Source organism: Selaginella moellendorffii, unplaced genomic scaffold (assembly GCF_000143415.4).
Source record: "Selaginella moellendorffii unplaced genomic scaffold, v1.0 SELMOscaffold_8, whole genome shotgun sequence".
Taxonomy (NCBI): Eukaryota; Viridiplantae; Streptophyta; class Lycopodiopsida; order Selaginellales; family Selaginellaceae; genus Selaginella; species Selaginella moellendorffii.
The window spans coordinates 174,914-192,464 of record NW_003314269.1 but is presented as its reverse complement, the minus strand read 5'-3'; the positions used below and the strand labels follow the sequence as shown (position 1 = coordinate 192,464).

The window sequence follows — 17,551 nt, the reverse complement described above, 5'->3', positions numbered from 1 at the left end:
CTTACTTAAGAGCCACTGGATATACCGACGCCGATACTTAGAATATGCCAATACAAAAAGAGGATCTTCTAGTTTTCTCGAGAAACTTTCGAGGTTTAAGCAGCTGGCTTTTTCTTCTTCTCCGCACGGCACAAGCTCTTGTGGACAGAGGTCAGCCTCGCGAGCGCAGCTCTTTTCAGATCGGGCCTGTAGCCATTGTCTCCCACCTGGAAGAAAAAGAGAAAAAAAATGACAAAATAGAACACGAAAGATCACCGAGGAACAGTTCAATCACTCGCGAGCAAAAGACAAGCAACGATGCAGAAGTTTTGTAGGGAGGAAAGTTTTAGAGAACACCTGATCAAAATCGAAGTGCCCTCCACGTTATGATCACCCGGCTTGACTTTCTGCCTTGTTGACAAGGCTCGAGAGCACAGAGCTTCTCTAAAGCCAGAGGTAAGGCAATAAGAAAACAAGTATTCACAGATATCCAAAACACGAAGCAAAATAGCAAGCATTCAACTAAGCAAACTAGCAAGCATTCACAGAGATCCAAAACACGAAGCAAAGCATTCACGATCCAAAAGCCAGAGATCAAGGCAAGAAGAAATGGATTTCGAGGTTACCTGGTTGATGATGACTTTGGCCTTGTTCTTGAAGTTGGACTTGAGCAGCGAGCGGTTCAAGTAGGATGCGGGCTTGTTGCTCTTCTTCTTCTTGGTGGTGGTGAGAACGATGTCCATTTTCTCTCCAGCCGGGGCCACAGCGACGGTCTTCTTGTTAGCCAAGCCTGAAAAGAGAGAATGCGATCAATCCAGCAACAGACGATTCGCGGCATTCATCGGGATTTCTAAAAGAGCTGGAGACGATCTTTCTCACCTGAGTACTTGTAGGTGTTGAGATTGTAGAGATTGTTGGGCTCGCTGCTGAATTGCACCGAGGCGCTGCTGTTGCCATTCCGCTTCACCAAGAACTTGTTGCTGTTCTTGACGAGCAGCCAGATCAAGTCGGGAGACGCCATCGCGCTCGATCGATCGATCCGCCAAGCGCAAAAACCCTACCCGGCGGCTCAAACCCTAGACCTAGATCCCGGAGAATATTCTGTCCGTCGGCGTTGACGTTTTAATGGAGCTTTGCGCGCCATTGGCCCTTGCGTCCTTTGTAGCGGCGCCTCGTCCAAGAGCGCGCATTCTCTCAGGAAATCTCCGATGGACACCGAAATTTAGGATCGCGATCGCGATGAGTGATCAGGGGCCGCGGGATGTCTCGCTCAAGAATGTGGAGGTCGATGCTGCTCGAGGGATGCTCCAGTCCGGATCGCATCGATATCTGGATGTCCGGTAAGCTCGATCTCGGAGATTTTCGGCTTCTCGAGTGATCCACAGCGCGATTCTTGATCTTAGAGCTCCCGAGGTCTTCGCAACTGGGAATGTCGCTGGCTCGCGTAATGTTCCTTACTATATCCCAGGCTCTGGTAAGTAGCTAGCTCCTTTTGGAAACTTCTTTCGAGAGATTTGTTTTCTTGCTCTTCCCAGACAAAGTCAAGAACACTAACTTCGAGCAAGAGGTTCTTTCTAACTTCGACAAAGAAGAAGGAATCATAGTGGTATGACTATCTGCCATCGGTTTTTTATTTTCTCCCTCTCATTGTTTACCCAAATTCAGGGATGTGGAACTGGAACTCGATCCGTTTTGGCTGCTGTCGATCTTCTTGCCGCAGTAAGACTCGATCTAAAGTTCTGGAAACTCTACATTTGCTTTTAAATTTTTTCACAGGGATTCACGAATGTTTACAACATGGCTGGTGGATACCGCGCCATCAAGAACAAGCAGACAGACGACAAATAGCTTCGCGCGATGGCAAAGACTCGAATAAGATTAAGCGCAGAGAAACGAATAATTCCAGCAGGGTGTAGATCATCATCCCTCGACTTGCATGCGGTGCATACGCCGAGTTCTCTCTGGACAAAGCAATTCACGGTAAATAAGTTCCTCGCGAACTTTTATCTCCAAGTACGTACCTGCGGCAATTCGCCTGTTTCCCATTCCTACAATCTCGCATTTGTAGTTCATGTAGAGCTGGTTTGTGGTCTTGGGAGTCTTCATATGCTTGGGATTCCCGTCACACAGGCTGTTTGAGTAGAATTCCAGTGAACTAATTTGTTTCTTCCAGGCACAAACTCTAAGCTTACCAGTTAGCCAAGTAGCTCGCGTTCCGGCAGTCCATGTTTTGGACGCCGACATGGCTTCGCATCACCTCAGGCTTTCGGTTTCTGGGAGCATTCGGGTAATATGGCATTAACTTCTTGCAGGATAAGTCACTTGCTTCGCCGATCTTTTGTATTTGTCCTTGGAAGAAAGAGTTTGTCCTGCAGAGTTTTACATATCGTTTAAACAGGTATGAGCGATCGAAGCTGAGACCTCACGTTTCATCCTGGAAGACGGGATGAAACGCGTAGGAGTTCGGAGCCTTGTAGCCAGTCTTGATAGTCTTGTGCGGGATCTGCGAACCAAATCGCAGGTGAGTGTTTTCCATTTTATCCTTTCATCTAGATCTCTCAAAGTCACTGGATGTTGTTATACAGCATACAAATCTCCGGATCCAGGCATGCGAATAAGCTGGACAAGTGTTCCAGTCCGGCCTTCGTACTTGTTCTTCTTTGGGCCGTCGTCGTGGGGGCGAGAAACACTCTCTCGCTTGGGCACTTGAGCTGCGTCATCGAGGACGAGGATAATCAGATCAAAAGCCAGGAAACGTCGAAACTCTCCAACAAGTCGGGAAAAGCAAAAAGGAAACGAACAGCGAGCGAGAATCGACATCGGCACTCACGGGGATGATTTTCCAGGTACTCTTGATGCCTTCTCTCGGCCTCTTTCATCTCCGAGTGCTTCATCTCATGGAACTCCTTGTCCCACTCGCAGTGGCCCTCGTGCAAGCTGTGCGCGCATTTGTCATCGTGAAGGTGATCTTTCTTCTTCCCCTTGGCCATGGCGGGCGCAAAACCTCCGGTGGATCGATTCGAGGGCCAGGCAGCGCTAGGGAGTGGAGATCTTCCTCACTGGGAAGGGGTTCGCCTGAAGGGGTCAGGAAAAACGGTTACTACTTCACATGACTGGGACAAATGACAGCGCTCAACGGGTGACCGTTAGGTTTAGGGCTGACGAAGTTGGGCGCGGCAAATTCTTGATCCCAGCGGATACACGCCCAGTTGGAGTACCAAAGAGTTTCCAGCGATGGAACACGATGGCGAGACTCAGGATGATGGGGCGCCACGGCCCATTGTCCAAATCCAAATGTAAGCACTTCGTTCGGTCGTTCTTCATTTTTTTTTTCTTTTTCTTTCTCACTTGCTCGTTTTTTGTTTGTTTGGCCAGGAAAGGCAAGGAGGCAATGTGCTGTGGGTTTTCCTACGATAGCAACTGGTTAGCAGCTGGGAACGATACAGGAAGAATTGAGGTACTACTGCATCTGGAGTTTCCGAGCTAAAGCCATTCTTTTGATCTGCTGCCAGATCTATAGAGTCTCTGATGGAGGCCTGGCTTATGTTTTGGATCGAAAAGCCACACAAAAGTTCGCCTGCACGACAATGTCCTTCCGGCCGCCCTCGAGCTGCTTTACCAGCAGGAACGTTCTCGTATCTTGTGGTAAGCGTTTTGATCGTCTCTCGGTGAGTGAGTGCTGGATATAATCTTTAGCACTTCCTTGTTGCAGACGTTGGTGGTCTTATTCACCACTGGCATGCAACATCCGGAAAGCACCTCGGCACCACCAAAGAGGCTAACAATCACATCAACGCGGTGGATTTCCAGCCGACCGGAGAGAAGTTCGCGACGGGTGGTAGCGATTTTCAGGTGAAGTCAGTGAATTCACGAAGCATTTCTTGTCAAACTTCTGTCTTGTATCTAGCATTACAGGTCCGAGTCTACGACGAAGCCACCAGGAAAATCGTGCATACGTTAAGTGATGGGTACGCTAAGCAGCTCTGAGCTTTGATCTTGCCCCTCGCTCAATCAAGCATTCAGGGTCGTCGCACAGCGATGGGATCAAAGTTGTGGGCCACTCCAACCGTGTTTTCGCTGTTCGTTGGCATCCCGTCGATTCTCACATCATTTTGAGCGGAGGCTGGGACAACACTGTCCAGGTTCTTGCTTCACTACTTCACGCGTCATTCAATCTTACTGAGGTTTTCTTGGTGCCACCTAGATCTGGGATTTGCGCTGTGGTAGATCGGTGAGGAGCATCTTTGGACCAAAGCTGTGCGGGGAAGCTCTTGACGTGTCTGATAACAACAAGATCCTAACCGGCTCTTGGCGATCCACCAAACAATTACAGGTCCGTTACTTTGGCACGCTTGTGTTTTTGGACGAGGGAATCTTTTCTCCTTCACAGGAATGGGACTTTGGAACTGGTGACCTGATAAGAACACTGGAGTGGATGAGCAACGAGGTACCAAAGTAAAAATTCGGTTTTGTGCAACTGAGCTCAAAAGTTTCCATCTCCAGCCGAGCCAAGTCTACACTGCTCAGTACGGGAAGGGCCTCTCTCACAAATACATTGTTGCTGGAGGGAGCAAACCAAACGGTGCTTGCGTTTTCCACAAAGACGGTGGCCAGGTACTATAGCCTCGAGTTCTTCTTTCGCGAACTTTAAGCTCATCACGGCCGATTCCTTTGCCAGGCACTCGCGGGAGTCTCCGGACTGGAGAAAGGTGAGAACGAAAACGAATTCTCTTCAATGAGGGATTAAGAAAACTTTGTTCTTCTTTTTTGCAGCTGTTTACTCGGTCGCCATCTCCGAGTCTGGATCTTACCTCGCGGTCACCACGGCAGATAACGTCTATCTCTACGACATGATCGACCTCACGAGCTCCATTTATGGTTAGAAGTAGATCCATTCGTTGCTATTTTGGAGAACTCTTATCTAAACAGTGAATTTTATAGAAAATGGTGGGGAGGGGAATCGAACCGCGGCAGGGGGTCTGACGTGGCCGCCACGGGGGCATCGAGCGCGGCCGGACTAGGGTTATGACATGGGTTCCTTCCATGATCTGCGAGCGCCGTGTCGGACGAAGGCTCTCTAGACCTACTATGGTATGACATCGCTTCCTTGTAAATCCCTTGTTTTTCCTTTTATTCCCTCGCATTTTTTAGATTTGTGGAGGGAGCGATGGAGGGAGTGTGCATTCCGGCCTCTAGCGGAGGATTTCTCCCTTGTTCCCTCTCATGGCAGGATCTTGCAAGAATGCGGTAGCGCGAGGGATCTAGGCGGAGGATCGAGAGCGCAAGAATTTCCAGGTACGATCGATCGATCCCGCCTAGGTTGCCGGAATTCCGCCCGTGTGTTGTCTGGATTGCTCGAGTCTGGATGAAATCCTTTTGTTTGTGGAGATTTTCGTGTTTGTGGACATTTTCGTGTTAGCTGGTTTCTTCTTGTCGATCGCGGGCAAAATTTCTGGTGTGCTTGAGTGCTTGCCTCTGTAGAAGACTTTAATCAGTCATAGAACTTTCTTTGTTGGTGGATGGAGTTTCTTGATCGTTTTTCTTCGCAGATTAAATTATTTTCCAATGGCCAAAGAGAGATCAAAAAGAAAACGCGATGGCGCAGCAGTGGTAGAAGGAGTAGCCGCCGCCGCCACCACCAACAACAACAACACGACCCCTCCTTACAATGGCTCGGACGTTCCAACTTGGCCCCGCTGGGCTCATCCACGCCCGGATACTTTCTACGGCGCTCCAGCTCCATACAACGCTTACGACTGGTCGCATTCATGGCCGTCACACATGAGAGGTGGCGGCGGCGGCGGCGGCGACTCCAACTTTCCTGGCGGCGACTTTGGCGGATTCCCAAGAGCTGGCTATGCATTCCCAGGCGCTGCAATGCAACCGGGACCGGGACCAGTGCCACCCTCCGCTACACCACCTCCGGCCATCAACACTTCGCCACCTCGGGCATCGCCACCCTCGTCAGCTCTCCGCTCCGACTCCCAGAGCGATGGATCGTCCTTCTCGGACGGAGACACCCCGACGCAGGAGGCAGACGAGGGGACGAAGCACAGGAGGAAGCGAAAGAGCTCCGAGAAGAAGAGCGCCGCCGACTCGACCAAGAGCAAGGATCCCAAAGGAAAGTCGGCCGGGGACGAGAACACCGCCAAGAACAAGCGCTACGGGATCGAGGAAGTCAAGGACCTGGTGAGGTTCCGGACGGAGTTACAGGCCAAGTTTGAGACAATGTCAACGCATCTGGAGCTGTGGACGAGCATCGGCGACAAGATGGGCGAGCGCGGGCATCCCAGGAGGCAGTGGGAGAGCTACCGGGACAAGTGGGACATCGAGCTGCGTCGGTACCAAAAGGAGCTCAAGCTGCTGCTCTCACAGGCCGGACTGGCCGAGAACAAGGAGCTCGAGCACCCGGAGCAGCTGGTCTTCTCGGACGAGACGCTCCAGGAGATCCACAGCCGGCTCAACTTGCGGCCCAAGGCGGCGCTGCGGTCGCGCTTCCAGAGCGGCGTCGGTGGCGCGAGGGGATGCCTGGGCGACGAGGCCGCTGCTCGTGAAGTCGCCGGGAAGAGGATGAAGAAGTCCGCAAACAACCAGCTGCTCGTAGACTCCATCGTCGACAAGGTGGTGGAGAAGATTGGGACTTTCGATGACACCGCCTCGGCACAGGGATTCAAGGAGGTGCTGGACGCCGTCGTCAACCTCACGAACGTGTTGCTGGCGGAGGCGAGCGCGCAGCCGACCGAGTTTGAGATCGACAACCAGGTGTTCAGCTGGCTCAAGAGCATCGGCAAGGACCAGTACGCGAGCTACTTCGCGGCGTCGCACGTAGACTGGACCAACTTGCTGCTGCTCGACAAGGATGATCTAATGGAGATGAAGATCCCGGTCGGGCCTCGCAAGTTCATCCTCAAGGAGCTGGAGAAGCTCAGGCCGGAGATCCACGGCAGTAGCGGCCAAGCCATGACCGTGATCCCAGGCCAAGAACCCGAAGGCGTTGTATAACAGAGTAAACTCTTCTCCCCCAACCTCAATCAAGTCTTTTGCCGCTTCCTGGAGTATAACATCTCGGCGAGGCCGTCGCGGATCTCGCGAGCTCGCTGCATGTCCGCGGTGTGGTTGAATCCTGCCGGGAGTGGCAGCGGCTCCATGACTCTCGCCAGACGCGCGGCATCGGACGTCGCGGTGGCTGACTCCAGCTCTTGCAGACCCGCCGTGGCGATCATCACCTCCGCCGCGGCTTGCTCCAGCGTGGGCTCTCTCCCGGACGAAGAAACACCTCGGGTCGACTCGAGAGCTTGGCGGGACTCTTCAATCCAGGCCGGGTCGGCGCTCTCGTTCTGCGAGAGCAGCATGTTGTGGAGCGTGCAGCACACCCCGATCATCTGGACGGTGGTGTCCAAGTCGCCCTCCATCTTCTTGAGCAGCACCCGGAACCTAGACTTAAGTTGGCAGAAGGCCCGCTCGATGGAAGCTCTCGCAGAGGCGAGCGCCTGGTTGAAAGACTCCTGCTGGGGCGTAAGCTGGCCACCACCCCGGTATGGACACATCAACCACGGCCTTGGAGGATTGAAAGCCGAGTCCCCGACCAGGTGGTACCCCTGCTGGTCGATGAGCCCCTCGCCGGCTCTCCTCGCGATCCTGGAGCTGGCCAGAGCTTGCGAATCGTGCAAGCTCCCGCAAAGCCCAGCGTCGATCTCGAGAAAAAACCCGTCTTGGTCGACTGCACCCATGAGGATCATCGAGTGGAAGGACTTGTCGTTGTAGTAATTCGAGCGATCGATGCTCGGGGTGGTGATGGGAATGTGGCTTCCATCCACCGCTCCGATCACGCTGGGGAAGCCAGTCTCGAGCTCAAACTTTGCGGCAATGTCCCTAGCTCGGTCCCCGGTTGGCCACCCGATGTAAGCGTCGGTCCAGTGCTTGGCGATGATCCCCAGCCCCTTGTGGACGATCTTGTTCACGGTGGACTGGTCGCAGAAGAAGATCTTGGCGATGGCGTGCTCGCGGCCGCCGTGGAGCAATCGCCAGAGGAGCATCGCGACGCGGCGGCGGAGGGAGATGACGCGCCAGTTGGGACCTGTTCTATTCCCCTCGAATCCACACGGCTGGAAGATCGTGAAGCACAGCCACTCGAAGGTCGCCTTGGTGCAGCGGAAATCCTTCCAGAACTGGCCATCGTCGTACTGCGGGAAGATCGTCGTGTCCCAGGTGTCGGTGTGGTGCATGAGCATGTCTCTCACCCAGGTGGATTTGGCCGGCGCGCCGTCGAGGATCCCCTGCTGGATCTCCGACACGATGCTCACGATCGCCGACTTGCGCCGGTCGAATCGCCGCTTGCTCGCGTTGCGGCAGTAGATGAGCGCTCCCATGATGAGGGACATGGCGACTTGCTTGCGGTACCTCTGATCTTCCATCGCAGCGTCGGGCGACCAAGAAATCCGAGACGATGCCCCTGGAATCCAGGAAATCCGAGACCATGAGATCGAAATGTCGACAGTGAAAGCGCATCCAGGCCAAGAAACGTGATCAAGACAGGGAAGAATCCCTGGATATGCGAGGAGCTCCAATCCAGATCCAAGAAATTTCCAAGCAATCCAAGAAGGGGAAGAGTTTAAGATCAAATTCCTCACTGTAACCACAATGATCACAGAAACAACGAGACTTACTGTGATCTGGCGGCTAGCGGCTCAGCGGCTCATCCCCTCAGCGAAAGAACCCTAGCGTAACGGGCCCATGGGCCGCCCACTTAGTAGTATAAATATCTAGGTCTATGGTCAGATCAAATTCCATGACCCACATTCTTTTTCTTCTTTGTTTCACTCTCGAGAATCTCGTGCGAGAAGGGGCGCTCGACGAGGCCGAGCCGCCACTAGGCGCTGGAAGCTCGAGGCGCTGCGAGGGAAATCTCTATCGAGCGATCGATATTTCGTAGGTTCTCTGCTCGATCGATCGAGTTGTAGGTTCTTTGCGGCAGGGCAATCCGAGTTCCATGGATTGTGCTGTCTCAGGGGCGATCCATTTGCAAAGATTCCCAGTCTGCGTGAATCGCTCGCGGCGCCACTCGTCCGGCGTGCAATGCGGCTTCGATCTTGCCAAGCTCCGCCAGTCGCAGCAGCAACAGCGAGTTCTTTCTCCTCTCCAGCGCCATCTCTGCTCGAGAATCGTCCGGCATTGCACCGTCGAGCAGCCAGAGGCGCCCCCGGCGGACCGCGAGCAGCAATCCGTGCCCTGGACGCCGAAAGAAGCCGTGAAGTTCTACGTCTCTGGAGAGGGCGTGCTTGAGGCGCCAAAAGAGATAGTGCTCACCAATGTCGACATCAGCAAGACGTCACTGGCAGCCACCATTGTTGAAGAAGTGGAAGGAAAGGAGATTCTGGTCGATGGCGATGCGGCGGATGTTAGCATTAGCGAGGAGCCCAACATGTTTGAGCAAGTACGTCAGATATTCGCTTTCGCCGGCCCGGCTCTCGGCATCTGGTTGTCCGGACCGATTATGAGTCTCATCGATACGAGTGTTGTGGGAACCACTAGCTCTTTGCAATTGGCCGCCCTTGGTAAGAAGATTGATTTTGGATTCCTCTAGAACTAAAGTTTCTTTGTGGTTTACTTCCTTCCAGGACCTGGAACTGTGATGTGCGATGGACTCTCGTATGTTTTCATGTTCTTGTCCGTTGCTACATCCAACTTGATTGCAACCTCGCTTGCAAACAAGGTAAGAGCGATTGGTGTTACTACGCGTTCTGATCTGTGGTTTGGAATTTCGTGTAGGACGAGAAAGAAGCAGCAAACCATTTGGCTAGGCTCTTGTTTGTAGCTTTCGGCTGTGGCATGGCTATGCTCGCGGCTATTAGATTCTCTTCTAGTTCCATGCTCCAAGGTGAGGTCTGGCAATGTATTGGCTGTGATTGATTCAAGATTTTTTTCCTTTTAGCTTTTGTTGGAGCCAAAAACTCTGGGATCGTCCCAGCCGCGGCAACGTACGTGAATGTAAGCTGAATAAATTTAAGTTTTTCGTGGTGTAGTGGTTTTGATATATGTCTCTTTGGGACAATTTCAGATTAGAGCGTGGGCATGGCCAGCGGTTCTTGTCACCATGGTTGCTCAAAGTGCAAGGTCTGTCTTTTGGCTTCCTTTGTATGCTGTTACTGTTATCTCACTTTCTTTTATACCACAGCTTGGGAATGCAGGATTCATGGAGTCCCTTGAAAGTTTTGCTCGTCGCGAGTCTTGTAAATGCTTTTGGAGATATTCTACTTTGTACATTTCTAGGATATGGAATTGCTGGTGCTGCCTGGGCAACGGCACTATCACAGGTATGAATATGAGTCTACTTGATCGTTAACTCAAGCTTCAAGCATGCAGTATGTTGCGGGAATTTTGATGTTAACTTCTTTAAAAGCGAAAGGATACAATCCTCTGGCGATCGTTGTACCCAGCTTCAAAGACATCCTGCAGATGATCGAAATAGCTGCACCAGTTCTTATGACCATGTTGTCAAAGGTACATCATCGTATATCGTCTTCTATCCTTGGAAGCTCAATTTATCTTGTTTACAGATATGTTTTTACACAACAATTACATATTTCGCGACTTCGCTTGGGCCACTCACTTTAGGAGCCCATCAGGTTCAACAGTAAAAACCAGTTCTTTAACTTAAAAATGTCTTGATTTGCCAGGTGATGATTGGGATCTTCACATTGTTTTCAGTATGTGGAGAGCCTTTGGCCCAAACAGCTCAGTCCTTTATGCCAGAGCTTATTAGCGGAAAAACCCGCAACTTCGAGCAGGTGAGCCAAGCAAAACGATAAAAGTAAACCTGGCTCGATCATCTTTTTACAGGCACGAACGTTGCTCAAAACACTTCTCTATACGGGTGCGATTTTAGGATTCTCTTTAGCGAGCATTGGCGTCGCGGTTCCTTTTCTTGTGCCGCAGCTTTTTACGAACGATTCAGCAATCGTAGCACAGGTTGAGATGACACAATGCAGCGTTGATCACGTGTCCGTGCTGACACCACCCTGTCTCGTCTGTTCGCAGATGCATTCGGTAGCGTTCCCATTTTTCTGGAGCATTGTTTTAACACCACCTGCACTGTCGCTGGAAGGGACACTTTTGGTAAGATAGTCAAACAAACAAACCTTGGCTCGTTTACCACGTTCCTGGTAACTGACGAATTGCGTCGGCTTGTATGTAGGCCGGACGAGATTTAGGATTCCTGGGCCTGAGCATGACATCTTGCTTTGTCTGTGGAAGCCTGCTCATGAAGGTAAGCATGCTCTTTCAATCCGTACTATTTTCTAAGCCCCACAATCTCGCGGCCACTTAAAAACCAGATCTTCCACAAGCTTGGATTGGGACTCAACAGCTGCTGGTGGACGCTCGTGCTTTTCCAATCGGTACTATTCTCTCGCACGCAACAGATTCACCATTGATACTTATTTTTTTCTCCTCGTCGTTTTGCTTCTTTCAGGCCCGACTGGCGGCCTCGTATACGCGACTGCATTCCTCCAAAAGCATTCTAAAGGAGTGTGCCCCCGCTGCCACAAGCTAGATGCTCTCCACCATTCTTTTTTCCCTCGTTTCTCGCTTTACAGCCTTGAAAGGCCAAAGGACAAACCCCAGGAATCCCTCCAGTACAATGCCAAAGGCCACAGCTCGCCATCACGATTTGCTATGCTACCAACAATCTAAAGCAAAGACAAAGACCAAGTGCTTGTACCATAAATCAATATCCCAACCTTTTGAAATACGAATACGATATTTGTACGGTCGTCAAGATTATGCTATATGTACAGCTATTTGTACGGTCGTTAAGAATCTGCTTTACGTACAGCTCTCTTGTACGGTTAAAAGCTTAAAGTTAAAGCGAGTCGAACTCGAGTCGATTGAGTTTACTGGACATTCCGTCTCGGAATTTGCCGTCTTCTTTTTTGGCCCTAATTTCGGATACCCAGCAGAACGCCCCACGCTAACGAACTTGGGCGATCTATCGGTGAGTTGCCACTACCCCCCCTTTTATGATTTAAATTCCCCCAGCGCTAGGGCTGGGAGAGAGCCAGCGCTACGTAGCTAGGGTTTTAGAGGGCGGCCATGGCGCTGTGGCGCCGACGGCCGCTATCGGATCGCGGCATTGCTTGCAGCGAGCTGGATTTTGCAGGCGCGAGCGTTTCCGGCGCGGGAGCTATCCTGATTCGTGATATTTCGCGGTGCGCAGGCTCGTCTTCGTTTTCTCATGGACAGCGTGCGCACGCGGAGCCGGGGCAAGCAGCAGAAGAAGCGGGAGGGATCGTGGCGGACTGCGGCCAACGATGAGACCGACGTGGAAGAGGACGACGAGGAGAGATCGGTGCCAGTGGTGAGCGGCGAGAACAAGAGGAAGCGGGCTCCCCGGAGCGGAGGTAGGGTGGTGAAGCTGAGGACGCTGTCACGGTACGATGGAGCTAGTGAGGTTTCTGGGAGCACAGAGGACACCAAAGTGGAGTCTGCCGAGCATGCCGATGCTACGAGTGGGAAGGATACGGATTCACAGGTCGGGAAGAGGCGTGAGAGCTCTCGAGTCAGGATCAAGACTTTTAAAGTTCGAGAAAATGCCGAGGCAAAGGCGGAAGCTAAGCCCGGAAGGTTGAAGGTGGAGAAGAAAGAAAGCAAGGAAGTCACGAAGGAGAAGGAGGCAAGCAGCGTGCAGAAAAAAGTTGACGAGCCGAAGAAAACTCCGGAGATTCCCCAAAGGCCACTGAAAGTACATCTTACGTTCTCGGATGCGAAGAGAAAGCCTGCAGGTTCTGCGATAGAACCTCCGCAGGCTCCGACTCAAAAGGCAGCTGTGGTAAAGACCCCCAGCAGTACGCCGTCTTTGAGTTCGCCGGTACAATCTCCTCCAATTGACTCAACTCCTACTCCACAATCTCCGCCAAGCGAGCTACGTGACGACGAGGTAGAAACTTCTCTAAAGGTATGTGCTTCATTTACTTTTCTTGGGACATGATGCATAACAAGGCTGGCTAGCAGATCATCAGGAAACTCATGAAAATGGACTCGGCACATCCTTTTAACAGACCTGTTGACCCCGTAGGCCAAGGTGTCCCGGTAAGTTAAGCTTACTATCATCTCGTTTTCATCTTGATGTTACTATTTCAAATTCTTTTTATAGGATTACCTTGACATAATTGACACCCCGATGGACTTCGGTACCATATGCGAAAATCTAGAGAAACGTCAGAAGTATAGAAACGCGTCGGATGTTTACCGAGACATTCAACAAATCTGGACGAACTGCCGAAAGTATAACCACAAAGGAGATCCTATCTTGGACTTGATGAAGAAAGTCCAGAAGGCATGCAGCAAGTATTGGACAGCCAACGGTGTTCTTCGGGATCCAAAGAAGTCAAAGACAGGTAAGCAAACATTTGCGAAATAGTAGGAACGTCTAACTCAATGCGTATTTACAGCGGACAATGCGGCAGAAAAACCATCCGAAATTTTTGTTGCTAAGACAACATCGGCACACATTCCACAGAAACCTGCTGCCGGGTAAATTGCTCTTTCTTTTCACTAGAGATGAACCAGTAATTCACGCTTTGCACAGGACTAGTAATCATAAATCAACGTGTGAGTGTGCTGTCTGCATGAATGTCCGGCGCAGGACCGCAAGAGAGAGGAGAGCCGTAGGTTTGGGATCTGCGCGAGCCGTGAAGCGTCAAATCGCGAAAATGAAAGGCAAACAGGTACTTGCCTACTACATTTCCTCACTTGACTTGTCTCGTTCTTTCCAGGACCTCAATGACTTAGAGCTGGAAGAACTAGCGCAGTTAGAAGAGGTTTACCTTGATCAAGTGGTAGTATTTTTCCATTGTTTTCTTTCTAGATAAGTGACGTCTATCTCTTTGTCCAGGAGGAGGAGGACCAATTTTACCCCGCGAGCTACCAGATTCCCCTCCGAGCTGTGAATCCTCTAGTGCTGTCGATGGGCCAGGCGCTGTTTAGCTGCAATCTAAAGAAGAAGACCTATCCACTAGCGAACCCGTTCGAAAACTTGGTCTCGGCCTACGCAGGATGTAAGCAAAACTAAAATTCTCTTCATTCATTGTCTTCAAGCTCGGGAGACTGTACCATACCAAAGAGAAAAATTCGCAATCAAACCATTTTATACATTTGACGCAAACCAGGTACTTTTACAAGTTCTCTAGAGTTTCTAAAGCCATAGCTTACGAGCTTAGATAGAGACGCTGTTCGGAATCCCGCGAGCAGTGATTCCGGGCCCAGAGGTCGGTAACAGGAGCTCGTACGCTGGAACTCCAGCTCCATGCCTGTGCATCAGCTTGGGGTCGTTGTTCCTCTTTTCGATGATCTCCTGGACCTCGGCTACCCTCTCCTCGAACTCGTTCGACGCCTCGAGGACCTTCTCGTCGCCGGTCCAGTACTTTTGGACGCGCTGGCCGAGATACTCCTCGTCAGGGTGGTGCGTGGAGAGGAGCTCCAGCACCGCCATGACCGTGGTGGCCTGGGTCTGGTTTGGGAGCGTCGCGAGCAGGAAGCCTTGCGGGTTTTGGAGGAGCTCCTTGTACTCGGGGTCGTCCTTCTCGGGTATGAGCTTCCTGGTCAGGCTGGGGAGATTGAGGACGTAGCCCGAGTAGAGGAACTGGCCAAAGTTGACGGCAGCGTGGTGCCCGGACGCCACCCACATTATCGACGTGAGAATCTCGACGAGGTCCTGCTTGTTGTTGAGGCTCGGCCAGCCTTCGGCCTTGTCGGGGTGGCCTTTGGTTTTGATCTCGTTCCACCATGCCTGGAGCTCCGTGTCGCTGGTGATGGAGTCCGGGGAGTCATAGTAGACGGATAAGTAGCTCGTCACCCAGGACTTGAGAGCCGACCATACGAGGAGCCCGTCGGCGGCGTATGGGTAGTCTTCTAGGACGAGCCTCAATCCATCTGGAGAGTTTTTATCTTCGACAGCCATGCCTCTGGACAAAATCACAAGTAAAAGTTTTAGAACTCTGGAAGAACGAAATAAATCTCTAGACAAACTTTGGAAGACAGAAAAAAAACTTTAGAACTCTAGAACTAGAAAGGAAAGAACTTAAGGGGGGAGTTTAACGCGAAACTTGCCTCTGTAGAAGGTCGGCTGGGAGGCCTTGCTTGTCGAATCGCCACTGTTCGTAGCCGGCGGAGCTCAGCTCGAGGATGAATTGTCCTGGCGTGAAGCACTGTTCGATCACGCCCCCGGCGCTGATGAGCGTCTGCCGGGCCGTGGCGTTGATTTGCATTGTGTATCGCAGGTGTGGATCGAGGAGCTTGGCGACGGGGTGCATCGCGCTCAGCTGGCGATTCGTCGCGATCACGTAAGGCTCGATGCATGCATGAGTTTGGAGCCTGAAAGAACATGAAGTGATTTTGCTAGATAAAGAGAACTCTGACTTACCAGTGAGATACAACTTGATGGTATGCCGAGTGATTGGATCGAACGTGTGTCTTGCAAAGCTGCCAGATCCAAAACCCAGTCGCATCTTTGGTTGGATAGAACGCTCTCTTGGAACCATTTGGTTTGTCTTTCGAGACTGGCAGGCATAGTTCAATTCCCACCGGCATTAGCAAGTTGGCTGAATCCAAGTAGAGAATTGTGCGTGTTGCATAGTTCTTCCGTCCTTTCAAAGAGTTGATTCTGTTGATGAGTGGCATGAAAACGTCGTGATAGTCGATAATAAACAGCTTCTCCGCTTTTATCGCCTGTAAAACGTGGAATGCATCACTCCTTGGCTTAGTGTATATTATGTGCCAAACCTCTTCCACCGTCAATCCTTCAAGGTGCTTCTCGAGCTCTGCTGCTTCGAATGCTGATCCTAGCGTTCCACAGATCCCAGTATCCATCGAACTGGTCGGAGGAAAGGCCTGCACAAACGTCAGTGCTGATGGATATCCTTGTATTTCAAATGAGACTACCTTGAGCCGCTCAATCATTAGCGGATTCAAACCAGCAAGCATTTGCCGGCCGAACTCAGAGTCACGGGTCCAAGCGTATTTATCCTCTGCATGGTCAGGCTTAGCATACATTCAGAAAATCGAAAATAAAACCACTTACTTGCGAGCAAAGGAGGTAGCGGATACTTGATAGCATTTGAAATTTTATCAGCATCGATGAGCTGCCTGATTTGCTCCGGGACTATATCCCAGAAAGTACGATCATTTTCCGCCAGTTCAGTTTGAAGCCGAATGCCTTCGTAAAAGAGGCGATCGATATCAGTCAGGGTGTCAAACTCATCTGGAGTGGCAGTGAAGTGCGTGATTATGGTCGGAACGAGACGGTGAACAATGGCTCTAAGACGTCCAGAAGAAAATGCTTCAGTTTTCACCTGCTCAAAGTCCTCGTCGCGAGGGACATAATTCTTGCTTGTCACGGCTAGCCTGAACTCTGCACGAGGATCTGATACGTGCCCGACAAGATTAGTCGACGAACTTAGAAGCTTGGAGAAAGGATTACCTGACTTGGTTGGAGGGCGACCTGTTCGGCATCTTCTTGGATATGGCACCGCGCCACCTGCAACAGGTCTAGCCAGCTTCTTATCTTTATCCGGATTTCCAAGGTCGTTATATACGTCGTAGTCGTAGATCCTTTCCCACGGTTTACGCATGTCCGTTCCATCTCCTTGTAATGTTTTGAGTTCAGAGGCACGAATATCTTTGAGTCCCCGAGGAGTAGAAGAAGGAAGATAAGCCTATCGCGAAAGCCGCATTAGCATTTTAGAAAAAGTAATTTCCAGGCAGTACCTCGTTGGAGAAGAACACTCGTTGAGACACCTCGTTTTCCTGAGAATGAACCCAGGAGTAGCATGAAAATGAAATCAATCCAGTCTTCAGGCCCTGGAGAGAGATCGTCTCGAGGAAAAACTCTGCCTTATGTCTGTTTGCAACGAGAATGGCCCCTGGTTTCCCAAACTGGTCCTCAATTATGAATTCACCGGCATATTCAACCGTGTGTTCTCCTGTAGAAACCTTCCGAAGTGTCGTGTTCTTGCTTCTTCTTCCAAGGCCGCTACCTGTCAAGAACCGCACTACATTATAGCCTGAGCTAAAAGTCAAAAACTTACTCGGATCCACTTCAGTACTAACGAGCTGCAGAACAATATCCTCGCCGAGGGGGTCTTGGACAAAGAAGTCCAATCCCTTGCGAAAGATGTCCGTAACTTTGTTGCCAGGCCGCTTCTTGATGGTAACAATTGCTCTGAGAGTCACCGGCTTGCTGCGGGAGACTCGGTCTGCAACAGCTTGCTCAGCAACATCTGCACTCTTCAGAGTGTTCTTGACAGGCACTACCCCTCTCGTTAGCCTCAGAGAAGGACGATTAGATCTGGACCAAGTCTTTGCAGAGAAAGCAAACTCAGAGTGATCCCCGCAAAGGGTCTCCTTGCTACTCGGCAGATAACTAGCAGAAATCGAACCCGTCAGTGCCAAAGACGCCATTACAATCTAGGGAGGACGCACTTCTAGTCCTATTAAACCAGACGCATTGCAGCTAAAGGAGACTCTTATCGCTACACCAGCAGCCAAAGGCGAATGGCCTCACCTAGTACGGGTAGCC

At 51.2% G+C, this 17,551-nt stretch overlaps 8 protein-coding genes across 9 annotated transcripts; 5 read left to right on the top strand and 3 right to left on the bottom strand.

Moving 5' to 3' along the window:
• Nucleotides 1-20: 20 nt before the first annotated feature.
• On the bottom strand, nt 21-1,079 carry LOC9634392 (60S ribosomal protein L28-2). Its single transcript, XM_002966767.2, has 3 exons — nt 859-1,079; nt 606-769; nt 21-206 (listed from the first exon to the last, which is right to left on the bottom strand). Exons 1-3 carry the CDS (start codon nt 998-1,000, stop codon nt 96-98), a joined length of 417 nt encoding a protein of 138 aa, XP_002966813.1. The 5' UTR covers nt 1,001-1,079; the 3' UTR covers nt 21-95.
• LOC112345282 (thiosulfate sulfurtransferase 16, chloroplastic-like) lies at nt 1,068-2,270 on the top strand. 2 transcript variants are annotated; one of them, XR_002991996.1, is made up of 6 exons: nt 1,068-1,319; nt 1,383-1,453; nt 1,515-1,585; nt 1,645-1,698; nt 1,756-1,959; nt 2,153-2,270. XR_002991996.1 is itself a non-coding variant. In XM_024671665.1 (5 exons), the coding sequence occupies exons 1-5, from the start codon at nt 1,105-1,107 to the stop codon at nt 1,825-1,827; spliced, it is 483 nt and encodes a 160-aa protein (XP_024527433.1). In that variant the 5' UTR covers nt 1,068-1,104; the 3' UTR covers nt 1,828-1,992. The 2 variants fall into 2 exon arrangements, 1 of the variants encoding a protein (XP_024527433.1); XM_024671665.1 differs by lacking the exon at nt 2,153-2,270 and having other exon boundaries at nt 1,756-1,992.
• Nucleotides 2,271-3,806: 1,536 nt separating this feature from the next.
• LOC9636121 (protein will die slowly) lies at nt 3,807-5,241 on the top strand. Its single transcript, XM_024671816.1, has 10 exons — nt 3,807-3,831; nt 3,887-3,947; nt 4,003-4,121; nt 4,184-4,312; nt 4,370-4,426; nt 4,483-4,593; nt 4,658-4,688; nt 4,753-4,857; nt 4,921-5,070; nt 5,131-5,241. The coding sequence occupies exons 2-9, from the start codon at nt 3,944-3,946 to the stop codon at nt 4,998-5,000; spliced, it is 636 nt and encodes a 211-aa protein (XP_024527584.1). The 5' UTR covers nt 3,807-3,831; nt 3,887-3,943; the 3' UTR covers nt 5,001-5,070; nt 5,131-5,241.
• LOC112345342 lies at nt 5,144-7,027 on the top strand. The gene is made up of 2 exons (XM_024671814.1): nt 5,144-5,274; nt 5,529-7,027. Exon 2 carries the CDS (start codon nt 5,545-5,547, stop codon nt 6,979-6,981), a length of 1,437 nt encoding a protein of 478 aa, XP_024527582.1. The 5' UTR covers nt 5,144-5,274; nt 5,529-5,544; the 3' UTR covers nt 6,982-7,027.
• LOC112345343 (protein ALP1-like) lies at nt 6,994-8,704 on the bottom strand. The gene is made up of 2 exons (XM_024671815.1): nt 8,646-8,704; nt 6,994-8,431 (listed from the first exon to the last, which is right to left on the bottom strand). Exon 2 carries the CDS (start codon nt 8,391-8,393, stop codon nt 7,011-7,013), a length of 1,383 nt encoding a protein of 460 aa, XP_024527583.1. The 5' UTR covers nt 8,394-8,431; nt 8,646-8,704; the 3' UTR covers nt 6,994-7,010.
• A 60-nt stretch (nt 8,705-8,764) lies between these two features.
• LOC9634391 (protein DETOXIFICATION 46, chloroplastic) lies at nt 8,765-11,765 on the top strand. Its single transcript, XM_002967139.2, has 14 exons — nt 8,765-9,533; nt 9,597-9,691; nt 9,748-9,856; nt 9,911-9,966; nt 10,037-10,092; nt 10,154-10,292; nt 10,342-10,479; nt 10,536-10,604; nt 10,656-10,766; nt 10,819-10,947; nt 11,017-11,094; nt 11,174-11,245; nt 11,313-11,375; nt 11,450-11,765. Exons 1-14 carry the CDS (start codon nt 8,969-8,971, stop codon nt 11,528-11,530), a joined length of 1,761 nt encoding a protein of 586 aa, XP_002967185.2. The 5' UTR covers nt 8,765-8,968; the 3' UTR covers nt 11,531-11,765.
• Nucleotides 11,618-14,140, top strand: LOC112345298. Its single transcript, XM_024671721.1, has 8 exons — nt 11,618-11,971; nt 12,194-12,931; nt 12,988-13,065; nt 13,130-13,373; nt 13,428-13,509; nt 13,565-13,703; nt 13,752-13,814; nt 13,871-14,140. Exons 1-8 carry the CDS (start codon nt 11,618-11,620, stop codon nt 14,045-14,047), a joined length of 1,875 nt encoding a protein of 624 aa, XP_024527489.1. The 3' UTR covers nt 14,048-14,140.
• On the bottom strand, nt 14,102-17,527 carry LOC9634390 (linoleate 13S-lipoxygenase 3-1, chloroplastic). Its single transcript, XM_024671660.1, has 9 exons — nt 17,061-17,527; nt 16,741-17,009; nt 16,454-16,688; nt 16,055-16,396; nt 15,916-16,001; nt 15,757-15,864; nt 15,398-15,702; nt 15,085-15,348; nt 14,102-14,939 (listed from the first exon to the last, which is right to left on the bottom strand). The coding sequence occupies exons 1-9, from the start codon at nt 17,431-17,433 to the stop codon at nt 14,192-14,194; spliced, it is 2,730 nt and encodes a 909-aa protein (XP_024527428.1). The 5' UTR covers nt 17,434-17,527; the 3' UTR covers nt 14,102-14,191.
• Between the last annotated feature and the right edge of the window lie 24 nt (nt 17,528-17,551).